The 22,785-nt window shown below is 46.8% G+C and overlaps 1 protein-coding gene across 3 annotated transcripts in view; it reads left to right on the top strand.

Annotated features, from left to right (window-relative positions):
- Window positions 1-22,717, top strand: part of WASF2 (WASP family member 2) — a 71,732-nt gene extending 49,015 nt beyond the window's left edge. For 2 of the 3 annotated variants that reach the window (XM_020909144.2, XM_070459006.1), the window contains exons 2-9: window positions 2,606-2,778; window positions 8,880-9,014; window positions 9,544-9,697; window positions 11,812-11,929; window positions 12,960-13,084; window positions 15,422-15,577; window positions 17,342-17,859; window positions 18,828-22,717. In XM_020909144.2, the coding sequence (XP_020764803.2) occupies window positions 2,649-2,778; window positions 8,880-9,014; window positions 9,544-9,697; window positions 11,812-11,929; window positions 12,960-13,084; window positions 15,422-15,577; window positions 17,342-17,859; window positions 18,828-18,985 (1,494 nt within the window). In that variant the 5' untranslated portion in view covers window positions 2,606-2,648 and the 3' untranslated portion in view covers window positions 18,986-22,717. Of the gene's footprint in view, window positions 1-1,255; window positions 1,432-2,605; window positions 2,779-8,879; window positions 9,015-9,543; window positions 9,698-11,811; window positions 11,930-12,959; window positions 13,085-15,421; window positions 15,578-17,341; window positions 17,860-18,827 lie in introns of those variants that run through there. The other variant, XM_070459007.1, reaches the window with a different exon arrangement.
- The last annotated feature ends 68 nt before the right edge of the window (window positions 22,718-22,785 follow it).

Raw genomic sequence — 22,785 nt, 5'->3', positions numbered from 1 at the left:
CAGCTAGTAAGGTGTCAAGACTCAGGGCACTAAGCCAAGTATGTCTCAACTCCACAACTTAAAGCTGAGTTGAGTCAAGACCCTTGGAAGTCTTTGCCTCATTTCCAAGTTTATGTTCACTGGAATGTAGGATTTCTTTCTTGGTTAAGTTAGTATTTTGGTTCAGATTGTGCGTAATTCCATACTTCTTTTGCAGAAAAGTGAGCAGTGATGTGGGTAATTCCATTTAATAAGGAATCTTGTCTTTCTTTGGTGACTCTGAAACATGTAAAAGGACTTTTTTTTTAGTAGGAGATTCACTTTTCCATTTCTTTTGTCTTTATGGATATTGAATACTGAAATTTTTTGATTACTCTAGCTCGATGTGGGAGCTGGGTTTTTTTGGCAAGACGTAGCTAGCTATCTTGGTATTGAAAACTTGCTCCCCCTGCCACCTCCGGATGACACAGGGTTGACTCCATTTGTGTCTTCTTACCCAAGGAACTTGGGAAAACATAAATGCTAAAGTACCAAGGTGTTAAGAGTGGCTTCCCCAGCTTCACCCCCATCTGACATTTACCTAGCTATTTGGAATCCAGTTTCCATTAGGTGTCCAAAGAAAATGTCTGGAATGCCCTGTCAGTAGCCATTCGACACAGAATTTCAAGGGCATCTGGCTCCTGTAGCTCCTCTAAGACGCTGGAACAAGTTCTGAAATGATTGCTCAGGGTGGGAGCCATAGGGGCTATTTTCTGTCATCTTTCGCTGTACCCTGAATTTTTGGTTCTTCTGGCAAGCTTGAAATTTTGGGAATCTGAGGCCATCCAGAGGATGCCGAGCCCTGTGAGCTTCTTTTATGTGTAACCCCTTGTCTCCTTTTCTGTTCTAAACTCTTTTTCAGTTTGAGTTAGTTACTGAAGCTTGCATGTTAGTACCCAATACCCTTTACATTTATGTAAAAGAGGAGAATCGCTAGACTGGAAGGGAAAGTCCAGAGTTTGGATTAGAAAATATGTTGAATCAAAGGGGAAGTTAGCTGAGGAACAGAATGAAAATTATTTCCTTAGACAGTAGACAAATATTCAGGAAACACCTCTGCACCCCAAAGATAGGCCCAGCTGCCACACAGTGACTATTAAAGGGAGGTTCAAAGTTATGAGCAAACAGCTGATTCTCTTGGTTCTTGGGCTGTTGCTGTTGGTGACAGGAAATCTTGTTCCCCAAGCTGCTGGCTTCCTGTTTTATTTTTACTCTTAGCAGATCAGAATGTCCATAACAAGGAGCAGTCTGTTCCAAAGGGTTCTACTCCCTCTTTGAGCTGAAGGGCTTTTTTTTCTTTTGGTCAGACAATATGTTGGTTCACTTTTAAGTTCTATGATGTATAGCTTGCTTTAAGCATTTTGTGTTCACAATCAACTTTTTTGGTGATGAACTGGTGTTTTAAGATTCAATGTAAGTAAACCTATGTGGATTTGTTTTTATGTGTGCATGTTTGTATTTTTTTAAGAGGTGTTTGCAGTCTTGGGGACTTGAGTATATTACCTTTATGCTTTACCATTTAATTTGCCATTTTCCCTAGCACAAAAACCTTTAGGCTGCTTTAGATTTCTTTAGTTTCACAAGATAGGTGAACAGTTCCAGCCCGGTGTGCCTTGGCTATATTCATATCCATTTTGTTGGATAAAAAACCTTCTCCTGTCCTTGTAAAGTTAGGAATTTGGTAATCTAACTCTGAAACAATAGCTCAGCGTGAATCTAAAGTGCTGGGGGATTTCCTAGGGAAAGGGGCTTAGCTGACAGGATAAGAAACCGTAACTGGAAGGTTTCCGGATCTGCTCCAGACACTTCCTGCTGTCTCATGAGCCTTTTGGGCCAGGTGTGTTGAACCGGAAGGGAGAGAGAAAGGGAGCTGTGAGTAGAAGAGAAAGGACTAGGGAATCTTACAGCACAGTGTGCTTGGCATCATGTTTGATATATTGAACATGTAAAATTTTCCTTAGTATTCTTTCATTCTGTCAATTTTACAGACTGAACTTTGGTAGTCTTAATAGATACTGACAGTATTTAGTTGTATATAAGAGTCCTCCATCAGGGAAGAACTGGAGAAGTTATGTCCTGATGTAGATCAGTGGAATCACTTGGCAATGTAATTTCGTGTGGAAACTATCAGATGACAGAAGCTCATTTTTGATTCTTATAATTGATCATCTGAAATCTGATCTGTTCTAATTGTGGACACCCCCAGGTTAGGATCTATACCTTCCAGGACCTGCTGAATGGGCTGTTTTCTGACCGTGCGTCCCTGCCTCTAGAGACTTTTGTTAGCTGGAGCATACTTGTTATTTTAGGGTTTTTAGGTTTTTATGCTGCCTGTGTACCCTCAGCCAGCAGTCACCAGTTCAGAATTTCTAAACTTATCCAGTAAGGCTCTAATAGCAAACCTGTAAAAGGGGGGGTGTGATGGCGGGGGGAGCTTAAAACAGTAAAAAAATGAAAAAAAAGAGAGAGGGAGAGATTTTTAGAAGCTGTTTAGATCAGAGCAAGACAAAAGGAAAAACGACTCACACAGCCTTGGTGTGCCTGGAATTTGTGGTTGAGTAATACTTTCCTGTTATTTCTTTTTTAGGTTGTTTTTCATCATTCAGAACATTGCCTGAAGCAGGTCCACCATGCCGTTAGTAACGAGGAACATCGAGCCAAGGCACCTGTGCCGTCAGACGCTGCCTAGCGTTAGGAGCGAGCTGGAATGCATGACCAACATCACCCTGGCAAATGTCATCCGACAGCTGGGCAGCCTGAGTGAGTGCCGCAGAGAGCCTGTGCTTTGCCCTCAGGGGTCGTTGGTGCTCTTTATTTCCTCCCCTTCTCCTCCGTGTTCCTATTTCTCCCCCATCTGCCTTCCCTAGGTAGTGCGAAAATTTATCCCACCCTCACCCCTCCCCAAAGAGAGGCTTCTTTTTATACAGATTCTTCCCCTCAACCCTTTCTTCATCTACCACCACCCTCTAGGTTCCCTCCACCTCCCCCTCCACCTGCTTCAAAAGAAATCTGTGGGAAGGGTGGCAGGAAGGGCTGCAGCAGAAACTGCAGATGGAATGACAGAGCAGAATTCTCTGTGTAAAGTGGGAGGTTCACAGAGCAGTATCTTGGGTTGGGGAATGTGCCTGTAATTGCACAAGCTATTCCATGTAGCCTGACTTTGTTGACGCCTCAAATGTACCAATAGTCTTTATCTACCCTCCCCCTCCCACCTTTCTTCACAAAGAGGAGTAAAGCAAACACGCATTCAGAGAGATTCTGGCTGACTTGTCTACCCTGGTACACATTTAATTGTGCTGCAAGCCCCCAGGTCCAAGTTCAGGGTACAAATTACTTCTGTAGTCCCTGGGGTATTGGGAGTTTTGCAAGCTGTGTGAACACAGTGACACAGATCGTAGCTGGAGCCATTCTTCTCTAGGAGGAAGATGGGGGTTAACCTAGTCTATTTTGAAGCTGAGGGAAAGCCAGCTCAACTGTAATTTCTTTTTTTTTTAATTGATAAGAATGAATGAGACCGCCTTGAGTGAGGTGCATGCTTGGGTTTGGATTTCATTCTGAATTGAGTGGATTTTGTTTACTTGGAGCCGAGATACGGGAAAGGCAGATGCTTGGATAGGCTCTGCATTTGTCTAGTGCCATTCTAGCTCTCATAAGAACCTCTGTCAAAATGCCATTTTAGTGATCTTCCTTAGCAAAAGAATCTTAGTGTGAATTATTTCAGACATTTAACCCTCCTGTCGCATCACTGCCTTTCATGAAAGCAGTGTAATATCAAGAAAGCGTGCATCCCACCCCCCCACCCCACCCCCCGCCCCCCGATAGTAATAGCCCCTGCCTTGGAATTAGGGGCCTGAGGAGATAGAGGCCTGTGACCAGATGATGTATGGAGTCTGAGATTCCTAAGCCGTCACCCAGCTCAGAGGCCGTCTCAGTTGATCCAGGGCTTAGGGAAACCTGGATGGGGCGTCAGGAAAGAAATGAAGCCCTGCCAGTGTCTGTCTTACACAAAGGAACGTTGACAGCAGTGCCGCAGCAGTACAGCTGACAGGGAAGCACATGAAGACTGCAGAGAGCCTCACTGCTTCTTAAAAGCATCGTTTCTGCTCTGTCACCCTGAGAAGGCCAAATGGGTGGAAGTCAGTCACACGCGGGTTCCTTCTCTGTAGGACAAAGGACATCTAGCTAATGATGCGTCTTCTTCTCTCTCAGCAGTTGTGGTCTCTCTCAGGTGTTTCTCCAGGGTAGTGTTGCTGGATGCCATTGCTTGTGATCTCCCACTTGTGATCAGGCCACTCCTATCTTGAGGAAGCTCATCTGAGGGCCAGGGTTGGCCTGTGTTTATGGAAACAAGATTTTCTCACATTGTAGAACTAGCTGACCATTTATTCATCCAGTAAACATGTATTGAACATATTTTATGTGCCAGATGCTGAGAGGATACAGCAATAATAAGAAGTGGTCTCTGCCTGCTAGGAGCTCATAATCTACCAGAGGAGAAAGAAAGAAATAAGGGGAGAATGAGAGAGGGTGAGAAGAGATCTCATATTTGTTGATTGCCTCCTTTATGCCAGGTTTTAATAGGATCTTGACATATAGACTATCTAATTTAATCTTCTTAATAATCCTTTGAGGTTAGATGTTGGCATTCCTGTTTTTCAGGTGAAGAAACGAAGGCTCAAAAAAGTAAGGTAACTTGCCTGCAGACTCAGTAGCCAGTGAGAGGCAAAGTCAGACTTCCTAAGAATTTCTGAGCTTGTCCCCTGGCTCCCTGTCTCTCCCAGGACTGCCCTGTGTTAGACCTTTGCTGTGCCGTACTAAGTCTCTTCAGTCATGTCTGACTCTTTGCGACCCTGTGGACTGTAGCCTGCCAGGCTCCTCTGTCCCAAGGATTCTCCGGGCAGGAATACTGGAGTGGGTTGCTGTGCCATTCTCCAAGGGATCTTCCCGACACAGGGATCTAAACCACGTCTCCTGCAGCTCCTGCATTGTAGGCAGATTCTTTACCGCTGAGCCACCAGGGCAGCCCAATTGAACACTCACTAAACGATTCTTAGCCCACCTCTGGCCTCCCTTTCTCTGATCAAGCCCTTTAAACTGTAAACCTAAAAATTGTGTAAAATCTTTTAAATCTTAAACTTATATACTCTTGCCAGAGTGGTCTGCCTAAAACTAAAATCTGACTTTTTACTTCATGATTCTGAATTGTTTAAATTTTTAAAAGTTAACTCTGTGTTAACTTTTGCAATTTAAAAAATGTTTTTAAAATAAGAGCATAAATGTTAGCTCTGTATTTTATCTTCTGTCTTCCTCACTATGGAATTATTTAATTTTAAATTCCTTCGCTTGGCATTCAAGACTTTAAGACCTACCTTTCTTTTCAGCCTCATTTTCTGCAATCCATCTTCTCCCATTTTACAGTCTTTTTAAGAGATTCTTTTAAAATTAAAAAAGGAAAAAAGAAGGGGGGATAGCTTCTGAGACAGACCATATACTCTTCAGACTTTCGCACGGTGCCTCTGTTGTTCCCACTGCTAGAGAGCCCTTGCCATCTTTGTAGCAGATCTTTGAGATCCTATTACTTGCCTGTATTATTACCTGCCACATTATATTGAAAATTATCTGTGTCTCCTATACTAAACTAAAAGGTTTTTGAAGGCAGAAATCATGTGTTGTTTTCTTGAACCCCAGTGTCTATCGTGTATAGTACTCGGCACCCGTAGGAGCTCAGTAAGTGTTTGCTAGATGATTCGTGCTTCTGTGCTTCCCGCCCTTCCATGCTGCCAGTGCACAGGGAATACAGGGAAAGAAGGAGTCTTTCCTGTGGGGAGTGGGAACATAGCAGGAATAGGGAGAGTCGAGAAAGCTTCACAGAAGAGGTTACGTATGAAGCGAACCTTGAAAGATGACTGGGATTACATCCAGCAGAGAGGGGTGCAGGAATGGGCTCCTGTGTACTTCGGGCCCATGACCTTGACCTCGTGTATTATATACTCTAGCTGGAAGTGCTTGGTCTAGTAGGGAAAGTCTGATTATGGAATGCATGAAGCACAAAACTAAAAATTTCACAGCCATGGATTGCTCCCCTGATAGCATATCCAGAATTCTTATTTTCCCTCAGGGCAGTAAGATTGGCGTTTCACATATTAGGTTGCCATGTCTTAGAAAATGTGGGCCCAGCCAGCCAACCAGTGCTTCTGAATCGGTATTCTGACCACCTAGGAGAATGGAACCTCCTCTTGGGTCTTTAAAAAGATTTGTTTTTCATTTGAAAAATTCTACTGCTAAGGTATCTTTTGCAGAATGAGATAGATGTCTATTACAAATGTCCTGATTTGATAGTAGATCTGTCTTGGTAATCTGAATGAGTGAAATTTATCTCTGAACAAGATATTTAAGCATCACACTCCTGTTTTCAGAGGTTGGAGTACTTTTTAGTACTTATAGAGCAGGGCTATCACATTACCAACTGGAATTATATTTTAAATTGGAAGATCCCCTGGAGAATGGAATGGCTACCTGCTCCAGTATTCTGGACTGGAGAATTCCATGGACTGTGTAGTTTATGGGGTTGCAAAGAGTCGGACACAACTGAGCGAATTTCATTTTCATTTTCAAGCATAAGTCTTAAGATACCGAGATATTGAGACTCTTAAAAGTCATCAGTATAAGGAAGAATCTCAAATATATAACTGTTTACGTTTTGGGCTCATTTAGTCCTGTGACAACTTGGTGTGATGGATACAGTTGTCCCCATTTCACAGATGATGAAACTGAGGCTGAGAAGAGCCTTGGTGAAGAGTCAGTAAGACAAGTATAGAGAGAAAGAACTGAGACTTAAATTCAGACTTTCCGGTTTGACGACTGTTGCTTCTTCCATGTATTATCTTGAGTTCTGAGTATGGTTAAGTCCTGACCTAACTTGACAATGGGGAAGCCTTTACGCCCCTCATTGCCCTATCAAGTAGCCTTCTCAGTGTCACCATTTTTGTATGGTGGAGTTCTTTGTGTGATTTTTATCTTAACTCACTGAGCTCTGCTCCTGCCGTCACTGCGCCTGTCCTGAGGAGCACGGCAGGTCCCGGGCACTTCCTTTCGGTGATCTAAGGGGGAGTTGACTTGGGTTTTCTTTTCCTCCAGGAGAGTTGGTTGGTTAACAGATATTTTTGAGCCCGGTTTGTTTTCCATACTAATGTTGTGTGTTTCTCAGTCAGTTTTTCATTACCTAGGTAAGCATGATACAGTATGGCTTTTGTTTTTTGTTTTTTTGAATATAGTTGATTTACAATATTATATGTGTCAGGTGTGCAACATAGTAGTTCACAATTGTCAAAGGTTATATTCCATTTATAGTTATTATAAAATGTTGGCTATATTCCCTGTGCTCTACAATATATCCTTATAGCTTTTTGAATTTATTTTTTACCTAGTAGTTTGTACCTCTTAATCCAGTAGCCCATCTTGTCCCTTTCCTCTTCCCTCTCTCCCCTAGTTTGTTCTCTGTATCTGTGAGTCAATACAGTATGATTCTTATAGGAACTTAGCCGTTTTATGGACAGGGATCAGATAGGAATCTTCAACCTGCACAATGGAAATGCAATTTGTTAGCCAGTTTGAGTCCTTTGAGCTCAGGGCTTCCCATCGTTGTTTAGATCACAGAACCATTCAGTATGCAAAGACTTGCTTCTTCCTTGATTAGAAACTTCTTATTGACTAAATTTACTAGCAATCCAGAATATGCTGTTGATTGGTCTTATGCTTACTCTTCAGGTTACACCAGGAAGGTGAGTGAGCTGCAGTTCACCCTGAAGGTGAAGTTTTGGCCTTTGAACTAATTTTTTCCCCCTCGGGTGTGGACTAAGCATAAATATAGTTTAGAAGCTAAAAATCAGATCTACTTTAAATAATTCTCAAAGAAATGATCTGTTGGTTGGGCGCAGTCACTTACGCCTGCCTTCACCTTGCAAGTAACACACTCAGATGGTATATTTATTCGTATGCACCACTTTTCATTCCTAGCAAGAATGTGCTTTGTGGCTTGGAATGACAGTATGGAGGTAGTGTCAGATTGCTGTTATGTTTCTTTGGCTGCAGATTCTCCTTGCATTCCAGGGTTGAAAGTACGGAGCTCTTTCTTTTTCTAAAAAACAAGACATTGTGGAATGAGACCACTGGTATGTTGTTTTTCAGGGAGAGCTTGAATGTTTCAGCTTTCCACTTGTTCCCTGAGATGTAGATTTGAAGAATTATAACCTAAAGCAAAGACTTTCAAAATTGTAGTTTATAAATCGTAAAGTCACCTTTTCACCCCTTAGAAGAAGTTGTTAGTCTCTGCTAGGAGTTGTTAGTGACAGTTCAAGGCCTCTCACAGATACCACACCTCATCATGGATGTTAAGCGTACTTTTTTGGGGCTCCATTGAGGGTGTAACTTCTTATTTTTTATGTTAATTGTAAACACTAACTAACTAACTCACAATTTGTTTCCCAGAACCACTCTCATAGGGTGCTTTTACAGAACAGCGAACAGCTAAGGGCTGTAGGCAAATGTGTAGACATGCTACCCACTCTTCTAGGGTGTTTCTTTGTATCACACCTTTTGATTTTATTCAGCTTGCTTTGAGTTTCCTGGCAGCTCAGTTTGCCAAGAAGACTCTTAGTTACAGAGCACGTTGAAGGCTGCCCAGGCTCTGGAGGGTCTGTCTCTGTCTCCAAGAACAAGCTCTTCCTGTAGCCTGAACCATCTTAGAGAGGCGGGGTCCGTGTGTGTTTTTGGGAGGTGGGGAGTACAGTCTTTAGTAGCCAGTTTTTCTGACCATTTTTGTCACTTTTATGCACTAGTGACTTGGTTCTTTGCTCTCTCAGGTAAATATGCCGAGGACATTTTTGGAGAGCTCTTTACTCAGGCAAATACTTTTGCCTCTCGGGTAAGCTCCCTTGCTGAGAGGGTCGACCGCCTACAAGTTAAAGTCACTCAGCTGGATCCCAAGGAAGAAGAAGGTAAGGAAGCTGAGCTCAGCATTTGCAGGCTCTGCTGAGCAGTTGCTTAGAATTTTTTCCCCTGATTTATAAAAAAGTGAGGGGGGGAATCACAGAGACCTATGGAGTTCTTCTTTGAAATGATACAAACCTGGGTGATGTGAAGAAACCTTTTCATCTCTACCACACCTCCACACACTCCCTTTCTCTGATTTCCCCAATTCTCTTTTTCTCAAATTCCCCTTCCCCCCAGTCGTGTTTTGCTACCATAAAAGTACTTGGAAGATTCGATCCTCCTAAGGAGGGGCCTGCTAGATCTGGCCACATAGTAAACCTTTGTGTTGCCTCGTTTTGTTCAGTCATGAAATGGCTGGGCTGCTGACAGCCTTGTGGGGCTTCCCCAGAGGGGGAGAAGGAAAAAAAAAAAAAACCTGGCTGCAGACAGCCGCAGCCAAGAAATGCAGCAGCTGAGGCCTCTCCGGCTGGTGTGACTCAGTGTTTGCTCAGATAGCCTGTCGTCCATTTTCTAATGCCTTCCATCTTCTTTCAGTATCACTACAAGGAATCAACACCCGAAAGGCCTTCAGAAGCTCTACTGTTCAAGACCAGAAGCTCTTTGACAGAAACTCTCTCCCCATACCTGTTTTGGAAACATACAACACCTGTGATACTCCTCCACCTCTCAACAATCTTACCCCTTACAGGTAACCTGGCTAGCTTCTCCCCTCTTCAGCCTGTGGCTAACAACACTAGATTATCTTTTTAAAGATGTATACGTCAGAGGATTGTAGCAAAAAGTGTACTACCTACGCCAGAGTTGCTTGTGGTGGAAGAAGCTAACGTTTACACATATAAATAGGTGTCACTTATTGCTGGTTGGTTTCTGAAACTCATGTATAATATGAGTGAATATAATATATAATATTGAAAGTTTGCTGTAGCATTTATGCTGCAGAGTTTAATTTGGTATAAGCCAGGTCCATCTTGGACTCTATCCAAGGAATTTAGTTATTATAGAACCAAAAAGACTTTGTTACAAGGCAGTCCTATAGCTTGCATCCCAGGGGCAACATTTTAGCAAGGCTCCCACTTACTCTGAAACCACTAGATTACCAGATGTTTGGGCGTGTTAGTGGGGCCAGCCTTGTGGACTGGCTTCTCTGGGCCCTGAGGGTCCTTCCAGAGCCTAAGGAGTAATTGGCATTCTTCCAAATGAGTGTCGTTCACTTTGTTTTGAACATCCTTTCAACATTCCCCTGTGAAAGGCCCTACGGTGCTATGGTTGGACTTGAAAAAGGTAGCCTTATAGACAGCTTAAAGCCCCTCCCCTCTAGTGGTCTGGTCTGGTAGTGTTATCGTGCAAAAAAAACTTCCAAGCAGGGACAGAAAGCGAATATTTATCTTGGGCGCATCCATAAATATCTTTGGAACAGGTAAAAGTAATTACAGATAGCTGGAGGCAGATGTCTTCTGTGAGACATGGGTGCACTGCAAAGTAGAATGTGTGTGTGTGTGTGAAATTCAAGGACACCCACCTGATCCAGAGAGCCAGAATATGAACATGGCCACTTCTCACACAGATGCAGAGAAAGTGCGTGGTACCTCTCCTTTGTTATTACTGTGTGAAATTATGTCTGCCCCTTGGCTCTCAAAGGGGTCAGCTAACATAGCAGGGCAGAGATCTGACTCTTGAGCCTCCATCCTTGAGTCTGGTTGGATCTGGGCAGAGGGTTTGTAAGAGAGGAAGGGATTACACACTTGATAATATCTAACGGAGTATGGTAAGACGAGTAAATTTTTCAGCTAATGTAGGGTATGTTCCTTTTTAACATTCTCTTCTCAGTATTCTGGATTTAGCCTAACAGAAACGAGTGATGTGGCTAACTCAGAACAAGATTTAATATAAAAATCATTAGTGCTTGATTGGAACTGGTTTCTGTGTATTGTGATAGGATTGGAGGTCAGAAAAGAATTACCTTTCCAATTCATTTTAGTTCAGAATAGTGTTAAAATAACTATCCATCCCTAAATGCATGCTTTCTGAAAAGTGGGAGAGTCTTAGCCATGCCAAAGTGCAGGATGCCAGCCAGGGTCGTTGAATCTGGCGGATGACCCTTACACTGACACTCATCAGCTCACCCTATTCTGTCACAGCCACTAAGAGATGGTAATTAAATCTTGTGGTCATAAACAGCTGGCGTCTTTTCTCACTGGGGCCCCCTTGTGGTTGGGGGATGGGGGGTGGATGCTGAGCGCCTCCAGTAGGTGAGATGCTGTGGTTGCTTGTATTTACAGAGGAATGACAGCTGCACGCATAATACACATTCATGTGTGTATATACATGCATCTGTACACATGTAAAGCTGTACATGTGTACACAGGTTTTGGGTGGGTGGAAGGCCATTAATGCTTGCTGGAGAGTCCTGGGCAGTTGATGGTGATAGGGGAGCCAGTGGCAGAAATCCCATCTGATGTCCCAAGATATCAGAATGTCCTCGGGGAGATGTCTGCAGCCCTGGAGATCATTAGACATAATCAGGATCCCTGCTGCTGTAACCCGTTCTTGCCCTCACCATGCAGATTCCTCCACCAGGAATTGAAAGTAAGGCTACAGTTCTTAAAAAGCTAGATAATGAAGAGGTGCCATGCCATTCGGGGGCTTTGGAATGCTGGTATAGAGGAGGAAATATGCAGTCGATTTGAATGACTTCTTGATTCCTCAGTGTAAAAACTGCTAACTGGTAGGTGTTTGGAATATTGGATTTGGTTGGGAGCTCATCTGTCTACTGACAGCTACTTGTCTTCATTTCTATCCCAGGGACGATGGGAAAGAGGCACTCAAATTCTACACAGACCCTTCGTACTTCTTTGATCTTTGGAAGGAGAAGATGCTGCAGGACACCAAGGATATCATGAAAGAGAAGAGAAAGCATAGGGTGAGGGAAAGGGGCTTCTGTTCTACACATCAGTAGGCACGAGTGTGGAGGGGGGATAAAAAGGAAGCCAGTCTTACGTGAAGTAATCATTCTGAGCGGCTACTTGCTTGGATGCCAGGTGAGACTCTTAAAAAAATGTGTCCACTCCGAGCACAACCAAGATGAAAGTATAAATCACACCAAAAATGTGTTTCTTCCCCCCAGTGCTATTAACAATTGAGTATATTCAGGCTGAGTTTTAGAAATTGACTTTTCTATTCACCATTTATTTCTCTTGCAATTTGCACCTGACTCTGCTGGACACTCAAGCTAGGCTAGTCCCTTCTGCGCCAGCTCTGCAGCTCATTTCTCAGAGATCAGCACATGGCTCTATAGTGTTTGATTTGCAACAGGAGCGGTTTAACACCTTGACTACTGGTTGGGCGGGCGGGGCAGGGGTGGGGGCATAGGCCTAGTTTTGGTACAGATGCTCCCCTCCCCTTATACTCCCAGTGATGTGTGTAAGCATATGACCTAGCAGTTGCAACCTCACAATCCCATTAGCATGGCTGCTGGGAGGCCTAAGAGAGCACCAGGGGCTAATGCAACTGCACAAGCTGAAGAATCCATCAGTTGTTTGGGTTTGTTTTTTAACTATTTCCTTATATCTGTCCCAGATATCTTTGGCTGTCATTATTTCTCTTCTCTCTTGACTGACCTTTGTGGCACAACGAATAATAAATAGCTATTTATTAATTTCCTAACAGTTAGAGTTGCTCAAAAACATGAATGAGTTACCCAAAAAGGTGGTGGATTTCCATTGCTACAGGTATTTGAGTATGGGACTGAAGAAATGTGTTTGAGCCCAGGAGGTGGTTTGGATTAGATGACCTCTAGGTCACTCTAAACCCAGCAGTTTTGTAAATTCTGTGGTTACTGTGTGTTGTCTAGGCAGATTATCTCTAGGGTGTATATCCATGAAGGTGGGTGGAATTTTAATGAAGAACTTTGGGAAATGTTTATTAAGCGTTTCTGTTTCTTTTCATTATAGAAAGAAAAGAAAGATAATCCAAATCGAGGAAATGTAAACCCACGTAAAATCAAGACACGTAAGGAAGAGTGGGAGAAAATGAAGATGGGTCAAGAATTTGTGGAATCCAAAGAAAAGCCTTCTCGGTAGGTGCTGCTTTTGTCCTCTTGGTAGCATTCTTTGAAGAGTTTGGGCAACTGGGGGCAGCATTCTGACAGCTCTGGTGTGACACCTTTCGTACCCCCGAAGTCTGGCTGTGTGGCTTAAATCAATACCACTGCTAATCAGCTACTTTAAAGTACCACCATCTGGTGATTAAAATTTGCTGAAAAAAAGAAAAATTTAGAGGCTCAGCAGTTTAAATAAGGTGACCAGAGTGGTCTGGAAAATAAAGCCCATGGCTTCTAGTGCCCTTACGATGTCTGAGAGCCTCAAAGGAAAGACTGGAAAGGGAAGAAAAGTGGTCTTAGGAGTCCTTTGCCTCTAGAGCATTGATTCGAAGGTCATGACTAAGAACTGGACATTTCATGGGAGTGGGGAAGGCCAGGCAGAGAATTTGTGCACATTACCAAAGCAACTTTTCAGTCAGCCTTTGTCAGTCTTGGGAGAGAGGCTGGCCAAGGGACTGAAAGCAGACCTCAGAGACAGTGTGGGAAAGGTCGTGTGGCCAGTGCTGACGCTATATATCTCTGTAGAGAAATAGTAGATGTCAGTCTGACCCCATTTCCCAATACCAAATCACACGAGAGGTTTAAAAAGGGGGGAAAATGGTTTTAAAGCTTGGTTTGATGCTTATCCTGGTGTCCGACCTGTGTGACATTCAAAGCCAAGTCACCGAGATTGCTTGGCGTAAATGTCGCCCTGGTTTTTCCCCTAAATACCTTGCATCCTGGCTGTTGGAGAACCATGCCAGCCCATGCCGGGTGTCTAGGAATGATAAAAGGAAAGAGTTGAGTTGTTCTTGCTTTTAGGAATAATTCTACCATGAAATTCTTGACTTTTAGAAATCTTGACACTTCTGACACTTGTTCTTCCTAGATTAAGAGATTTGTTTTAAAGAGTGATGAAGATGGTGAGAGGAAAAAAATGAACCTTTCTACAGGGAAATCCGCCCTGAGGGTACTTCCATTACCTTCACCTCCCAATAAAAAGGGGCCATTTTGTTCCATGATCTCATCCTGTTCAGACAGGCCCTTGTCGTAGGAAGGCTCAGTGACTCTTAAGACCAGCAGCTTGTGTGTTCAGAATGCCAACCAGCTATTACGGGTGTGTGTGTGTCTGTGTGTGTGTGGTGATTCTGTTGTCCGAGAGGTTTGGGATCAGGCTGCAAGGCTGTTCTACTTGGACATGCTTGTTGGTGAACCTGTGAAGAGATGTGCCAGGTCTACAGGGCTGCAGGCCTTGGGGATCTTCTACGTCCGAGCATCGTTTGATTTAGTTAGTTTCCTCCAGCTCTGTTCTCCCTGGGGTCTGCTTTAGGTGAGTTCCTCACCAGCCAGCTGTGGTGGGAAGGAGGGCAGCTGGAGGGAAGCGGCCACACTTGGTTAGCTGCTGCCTGGTGTATTCCTGCTTGCCTGGAAGCTTGTTGCTGTTCACCCAGAGCGAATTCCCCCGGCCCAGCGCTGTGAGGGACAGGGGTGCATGAGGCCAGCCCTCGCACCCCACTTGAATCAGCCCCTTGGTTTGTGAGATAAGAGACCACATCCAACTACCACATAGCGACTTGCATTTATCCTCAGCTTGGTTTTGCAGTCAGATGCCTCCTTGGCCTCTGAGCACTCCAGAGGCTTGCCGACCTCAAAACCAGGCTGTGTGCCAGTCACGTGTTTGCAGCTCACTAGCCTTGGGGCCTGGCTTTGCCCTTTGCCGCAAGACAGACTTTGGGATTTGGGTCTGGGCTGCTCCTAACATTTGGGAGAGAATTTCAAAGAACTGCTGGGTGTGACAAGGCCATCACTAGGAAAGGAACAGCATGATTTTGATAAGCTAGGTTGAGTCCCATTTTTGCAGACAATCCAACAGAAATATCTGGGAGAGGGGAGGGGTGGATTGGGAGATTGAGATTGACGTGTAGGCACTAGTATGTATGAAACAGATAACCAGCAGGGGCCTGCTGTGTAACATGGGGAGTTTTGCTCGGCACTCTGTGACGACGAGTAGGGGGTGTGTGACCGATTCACTTTGCTGTGCGCCTGATACTAACACAACGCTGTAAATCTATACTCCGTTAAATTAAAAAAAATAATAAAATAATTACAACTACAGCAACTTGGGGGTGTAGAAATATCTGGGAGATACTTAGCAATAGAATATTTAGTCCTCAAATAAAATTTCAGTACAGCAAAAACTATATGGGAGATATACTAATTTTATTTCTCCCTAATAGCTTTTGTATCAAATGCATTTTTGTGGGCTCTTTTAAGAAAGCGAGAGAGTATCACTCAGGCTTTAAATAACAATTTTGGCATTGGGTTCATTATCAGGTATCCACCCACTTTGGTGTACCAGAATGGCAGCATTGGCTCTGTTGAGAACGTGGATGCAGGCAGCTACCCACCACCTCCACAGTCAGACTCCATTTCTCCACCTTCTCCTTCTTTCGCAGAGGACAACTTGCCTCCCCCACCAGCAGAATTCAGGTAAACAGTGGTACCTCTTCTATTTACTCTGGGTGGTTAAACACTCAAGAACAAAGTAAAAGTTCCAAATCCAGGCCAAGACCACTAAAGTAACTCCAGACAAGTGAGTCAGGATAATAGAAATAATTGATATTTATTGTCTGTAAGGTACCAGGCATTATGCCAAACACTATATATGTTACTTAACCTCCACAAGAGTCCTCTTGAGATAGGTGCCCATTTTACAGATGAGTAAACAGTGAAGCACAGAGGTCAGTGAACTTACCTAAGATCACACTGCCAGTAAGAAGCAGATTCATGATTGGAAAGCAGGCTAGTTTGACTCCGGAGCCTGTGTTCTTAACTACTGGTTACACCTGAGCAGAGAGAGGTCACTAGCTTCTTTCTTGTTTTTTTGCTTAGCTCTGACTCAGCATGAAATAAAGTGGTATAATCTGCTGCTGTCCATAAAATAGTGAATAGCCTTTCTCCCCAGTTGTCAAAGAACCTAGCAAGTAGTCACCTTTTTCTCCTGTTGCCTCTGCTCCATTTCACTGTGGATAGAATCTCCAGAAAGAATGAAACAAGGGAGAAAGAGATGAGACTTAGGATCTGACCATTTTGATATTTGTCAGTGTCCCTGGCAGAGGTGTATACAGGAAGAGTTAGTGTGTGATGGCTGGAAAGGGGAGGGATCTGAGGAGTGTTAGATTTCAGTGTTTCCTGAGGAAGAATAGTTGCTTTTCTTTCTGATGCCTAACAAGTGAGAGCTTTGAAAGGTACATTTGTCTCCTTGGACACTGTTTATCAGAGACTGGATGTTGAGGACCCTTCCAATGGAGACCTATAGCTGTGCTGTCACCCCCACCCCCTGCCCCATTCCTGGTGTCCGAAACCATTAATCCCAAATCTCCTTCTGCCTCCCAAATCACTTCCTGCTGGTTGCCGTGTCTGATGCAGTAAGGCCCCAAGATCTGTGGAAAATTCCAAGATGGATGCTTTCCTAAGGAGTAGCTAGCTATTAGTGTAGGACAGACACAAAGGTGGAAAAAGGGGCCCTTCAGCCTCATACGTGGCTTGAGACCTCGCTGCCGCAGGCGAGCAGGCCTGACCCAGGAGAGGTGAGCCTTAATGCTCCCTCAACTTGGGTCAAGTCTGGCGGCACATTCATTTCCCGTCTCTGCTGACCCTCAGGCCCTCGTTCTCTCTCAAGTTTTTCCACAGGAGCACTGAAGGTGTATTCACCTCAATCTGTACCCCGCTCAGGTTTGCCTAGCTTGGCTTGGGTTTCCTGCCCTCACAAGATCTGGTGAATGTTAATAGCCTATGGAATGGAGCCTGGTGGGTGGTAGTGTTTGAATTTTTATTTCGGTTCGTTCTTACATGGCTTATTAGTCCTGGCTGTAGGATTGAGCTGACCCTTCTTCTTAGAGGAGGACTCAGGAGGGTGCCTTCCCTTGCAGAGCTGAAAGGTTTGAGGGGGACCTAAGAGATGGTCTTGGCCAGCCTTACCTGTTAGAGAACTCCTAAGTCCACTTTTTTTTCAGGCGGTATTTCTCAATTTCTGCTTCTACTCCTCTGCTGATGGGAAGCTTATTATCTTACAAAACTGCCCATTGCAAGGCTGGGGATTTCTAACCATCCCCAGGTTGTTCTTTCTGTTTGAGCCAAAATGAAATGATAGTGTCAACCAGAATGAACCTAGGGTAATTAGATAAGCTTAACATAAAAGTGGGTGTTTGCATCCTGAGAGTAATCATGGGTCTTTTTTCTTTGTCCTTTTAGCTACCCAGCAGACAACAACCAAAGAGGGTCTGGCGTAGCTGGACTCAAAAGGTCCAGTGTGGTCAGCCCAAGCCACCCACCACCAGCTCCTCCTCTGGGCTCTCCGCCAGGCCCCAAACCCGGCTTTGCTCCACCACCTGCCCCTCCGCCTCCACCTCCAATGATAAACACTCCACCCCCACCACCGCCTGGAGGATTTGGGTCTCCAGCGACCCCGCCACCACCTTCACCCCCATCTTTCCCGCCTCACCCCGATTTTGCTGCACCTCCACCTCCTCCCCCACCGCCGGCAGTTGACTACTCGGCTCTGCCACCACCTCCCTTGTCCCAGCCAGCAGGAGGCGCACCTCCGCCCCCGCCCCCGCCCCCTCCTCCAGGGCCCCCTCCGCCCCCTTTCAGTGGTGCAGATGGCCAGCCGGCTGCTCCTCCTCCGCCACTTTCCGACACCACCAAGCCCAAGTCCTCCTTGCCTCCTGTGAGTGATGCCCGCAGCGACTTGCTTTCAGCCATCCGTCAAGGTAAACCCCCAGTGGTGGGTCCAGGATCATGATGCCTTGTCTGGGCAGCTGGGATGAATGACTGGAGGGCGGATGGGGGGTTCTGTGCCCTTCCAGGGGAATGACTTTTGTTGGGTGGAGAGAGATCAGGAGTTCAGACCTCAGATCAGTCTGAAGAAAGGCTCCACTCCAAGAATGCAGAGGTTTGTATTTCTTTCCACCTTGGTTTAAAGTAAAGGCTTCTTAACCTAGGATCTTTGAACTCTTTGGGAATTTATGCTTTGTGTGTTCTTGCGTTCATTCTGTGCCCCAGAGAAAACCAAGAATCACTGTCTTGGAAGGTTCTTCCTCGTCTGGACTCAGGCATTCCCTGTCCTTCACATTTTTGCCTTTCCTATCCTTCTCTGCTCCTCTCCCCCGCCTTCCCACCTCCTTCCTTCCTCCCTTTTTCTCCTGTCTCCATGTCTCCTTCCTTTCACCCTGCCTTCCTCCCCTCCCTCATCATCACCTTCCCATCATGGAGCATTTATTCTCTCTCAGAGGCTGGTTCTGGTCCCAGGAGGCTAGAGTGGTTTCTTCTGTTTGATCCTCCGTGAACTGAAGGGTTGTCTAGAGGAGACAACCTCAGGCAGCTCAACTCCATGAAAATCGCTGACTTTGGCAGACTGAGTGCCTGCTGGATGGGGCATGGCAGCCACTCCTCACTCAGAACCTTGTGGAAGTACCATCCTCACCAGCCAGAGCGCGTGGGAGCCTGAAAGAATGGCAGGCTCCCTTCAGATGCACTTGCGCACTGGGGCCACGGTGTCATAAAGCCTGTCTGACTTCTCATCGGCTTCCCCCTTTCCTCTTTGTTCTCCTCCAGCATCCTTCTTTTTAGCTGTCCTTTCTAGTACCCACCACCACCAGGGGCCACTCCCTCTTCCTCAGTCCTGGATGGATTCAGAGACTGACTCACCTTCTTAACCCTTCTCTCTCTTCCCCACCAGGCTTTCAGCTGCGCAGGGTTGAGGAGCAGCGGGAACAAGAGAAGCGGGATGTTGTGGGCAACGACGTGGCCACCATCCTGTCGCGTCGCATTGCTGTGGAGTACAGCGACTCGGAAGATGACTCCTCTGAGTTTGATGAAGATGAATGGTCGGATTAACTCTTCTGCCTGCCACCTACTTCCTTTTTCTTTCTTTCCTACCTGCCTTTTTTGATGCCTACCCCAACAGTCCCAAGGGGAAGAAAAGGGAGGAAAAAAAGAATTTCAAGGGGCCAGAGCCTTCCCTGAAGCAACCAAAGATATATCCCAAGTGCTTCCTCCAAATCACCATGTATTTCCTGTCTCCCCGAGGTCAGGCCCCATGGGGCTGCTGAGGTTCAGTAGCTGGGATGTTCCCTGTTCCCTTCAAGTGACAGTTGCTCACTGAAAGAAGGGAAGACCCCAAAGCACATCCCTTTGATTGGGTTTAAATTGGAGTTGGTGCCTTCCCCCAGGAGCCATTTTCTGTAGTCTTCCAGAATCCTTGCCCTCAGCTGCTTTGAATAGTGCCAGCCATCTTCTGGTCCTGAAGCCTGCTGGCCCCTTTCCCGTGCACTGAGAGGGCGGAGCAGCCTCAGGCTCAGTGCCTCACCCCTCTGTCCTCATAGGCAGGGTGAGGCTGCCTTTTTCTAAGCCGTCTCTGCGCCTAGATGCCCTTTATTCCAGGAGCCATCAAGCCCCTAAAGAAATGTCGCACCCCTCTCTGCTCAGAAACAGTGCCTTTTTGAAGGCAGGGGTGGTTGCCTCCCTCCCAGGCTCCCTTCCCTGAATGTGTTGTTCCCGTGTCCCTTAAATACCCCTCCCTCGCCACCAGGTGCCTCTAAGCACCGCAGCCCGGTTCTAACTTCTAGAACCCATGACCAAACTAGCCCTGACACCCAGGGATCTGAGCCTCTGCCATGGTCAGGAGCCGAGCAGAGACTCAGAGCTGCAGGACTGGAAGAAGGTGGAAGTCTTTGGGTTGAATGACGCTGAAGCCTGGAGATGGGAAGTGACTTGCTCACAGTCACACCATTGGATGGGGACAGAGCTCAAGCCCGGAGTTCCTGATTCCGATTCCCTGTGCTTTATGGGACCAAATCGTGGGCACTTGCTAGATTCTGGGCTCTGTGCTGCTCCAGACCTCCCCGTAGAGGGGAGTCCCAGGAAAAGGGCGCAGGGCCTGCGCCAGGCCTGTCAGTGCTGCTCAGACCCTCGTGGCCGCTCTTGTCGTTGTTTGCTCCCCCTTTGCCGTCACCAGCCCGGCACCTGGCCTTGAAACCTGCCCTTTCGGGAGACCAGAGGTAGTGAGAGGAGGGAGAGGGTAGGCAGTGTGACGGGCGCTGCTTTCAGTTCCTCTGCATCTCTTCCCCCCCCCCCCCGCCGTTTGTTTCCCCAGTTTAAGCATAGGTCCTGCCAACTGTAGAAACTTCAGTCCCTCAGGCTGGCAGCTGCTGCAGGTAGCTGCCTGGGGAGGTGGCGTGGGGAGGCCTGGCAGCCGTGAGGAGGGCTGAGAGGCAGGACGACTCTGGGTCCTGTTTCCAGCTCCCCTCCTCACTGCACTGTGATGTTCCCTCCCTCCCTCCTCCCTTTCTCCCCAAGCTAATACACAGGTGCTATTCTTGAGGAAAAAAACTGGTCAGCTTTGGCCAGCAATGAGGTTTCTTCTCTTCTGTTGTGTAGCCTCTTAGGCTGAAACCGGCTTTTCCTGGCTTCCCCAGCTCTCCGAGCCCTGAAACAAAGACAAACAGGATCTGTCTCCCCCCCAGCACAGCACATGGTTCTAGTAATTGCCAAAGCCCTCATCAGCCCCTCCAGCTTGAGGAGAGTGTGCAGTCATGGGGACGGAGCCATTAAGAGGCCAGTGTGCCCGCCTGTCTCCCCAGACAGGGCGTCTCGGGCGCCGGGCGGGCACCAGGCTCCGGTGCTGAGAGAGCCAGACACTGTGCACCCCTGCCGTGCCTCCCACCCTGCGCTCCGGAAGCTGAAGGTGCTTTCTTCAGAACTCTAAAATGGCTGTTGAAGGTGCCCCCCAGCTGTCACCCAGCAGTGACCAGGGCAGCAGGCAGAGGGCAGCGGTTCTCCCAAATAGGAGTCCTGGGGCCTGGCCAGGCCAGGCCAGGGTTTGGGCCTAATGGCTTTGACTGAATTACCCCCATCCCCCTCCTTTCCGGAAAAGGGGGAGCCAGCACTGCCCGTATCATCCTGCTCTGACCTTGAAGGGGGCGGTGTTGGCCTGGCTTCTGGAATGGACAGAGCCTGCCGTGGAAGAGGGCTGGGGGCAGGAGGAGGTGGGGAGGGGCGCTGCCTGCGGAAGGTAGGATTAGATCATTAGCTCAGTGACCTCCTAGGGTTTCGATGTGCTGTGTTCTCATCCTACAGCTGGTTTGGTAATGATCTGCAAGTCCCGGAGAGCAACAGCACAGCTCTGCCTGACGCTCTCATTAAAATCTATGCAGCCAAGCTCGGCGCTTTGTAGCAGCCGGCCTTGCGAAGCCTCCTCAGCTCGGGGGGCTGGGGACCCAGTCAGCCGAGAGGCCCTCTGGGCTCTACCTTATGCATATGTGCACACACAAAAAAGCTTCTTTAAACCCAGAGCCCTTTAAGATGATAAAGGACCCTGTGCAGGTAATTGTGTGTCTTTGGAATCCTGTAATTGTAGAAAGCCAAGTTTAGTGGTTATTTAAACTGGACTGAGGCTGGTGAGGGTGTGGAGCAATGGCCCTTAAGGACGCTGAAGGCTGAAGGCAAGGAGCTGCCTCCCTTCCCTGTTCTGCCCAGCCCAGGGGACCTGCCCCCATTCCTGTGGCCCAGGGGCCCAGCTTCCAGTCGGCAGTGTCAGAAGTGACTTGTGGCTCTGCCTTGGTTGTGAGTTGAGTACATTCCAAAGGAGCAGCCACGGGGAGGGGGCAAGCTCAGCGATCCCTTGGAGGCTCAGAGCAGCTGGCCCGAGCTCCAGCTCGCCTCCAACGGAAGCTCGCGCGCCCCTCAGAAACGACCCTGGCCAATGTCACCGCAGAGCCAAGGCGGTGTTGTCAGGGCTAATGTGAAATCTCTTCCCGTGGCGCCGATCCTCCGGCTCTGCAGCGCCAGCTCGGACAGATTGAGGTCTCTGTGGCTTTGGTGACCCTGCTTAAGCATTCCCTCCGTGTTCCAGCTCTGCTCTCTGCCTGCTTCCCACTGCAACCCCTCCTCACCTGTCTTGGGGAGGGGGGCAGTGCCCCAAGGCTAGGGGCTTTTGCTCAGGAGAGATGTCAGGCTTTGAGCTCTACCGGGGTCCAGCTCACCTGGGATACCAGGTGTTGCCCAGAGATGCACCTCATCCCGTGCCTCAGGAAGGGCTAGGGAGCAATTTTGTTATTGTATTAACTTTACTCAGTTAACTCACTTGAGAAACTAACCAATTTTTACTTTCTGTCTAGAATGATGTATGTGTAGGAGAGTGAGCTGTAATGCTCCCAAAGTGCCTTGTTTTCTCTGATATAAATATATTTATAAGGACCTGGTCCGGTGGATTATTCTTGGGTGTGTTTGCCACATGAAGATATTAGGGACTGGGCTTGTATGTCATGGGGTACAGTCTGAAGATGGGGCCCCTTCCCCTGAAGATGGGACAGGAGCTGCAACTGAGATCTGAGCAGTGGGGCTGAGCCAAACCCCTAAAGTGACCCTGTCCTCTTCACCCTGCTCCTCTCGGGTCCTTAGAAGAGAGGGACATCCAGGTTGTCAAAGTCCTGTGCCTCCAAGCCTGGCCTCACCTGAGTCCCTGCCAGGTTCATGTGTGTAGCACGTTAGCACCCCAAGTGACCTGAAGATTCTGTGTAAATGTTATATGTATACTTGCGAATACATAAATGCCAACATTTTAAATAATTGGATGAAAGTCTTTGTAACCACGCAGCCACCTCTGGGGTTTGTGTGTGTGTGCGCGTGCACTTGTA

This window comes from Odocoileus virginianus, chromosome 30 (assembly GCF_023699985.2).
Source record: "Odocoileus virginianus isolate 20LAN1187 ecotype Illinois chromosome 30, Ovbor_1.2, whole genome shotgun sequence".
NCBI classification, from domain to species: Eukaryota; Metazoa; Chordata; class Mammalia; order Artiodactyla; family Cervidae; genus Odocoileus; species Odocoileus virginianus.
The sequence above is the reverse complement of the archived record's forward strand: the minus strand, read 5'-3'. Positions and strand labels throughout refer to the sequence as shown.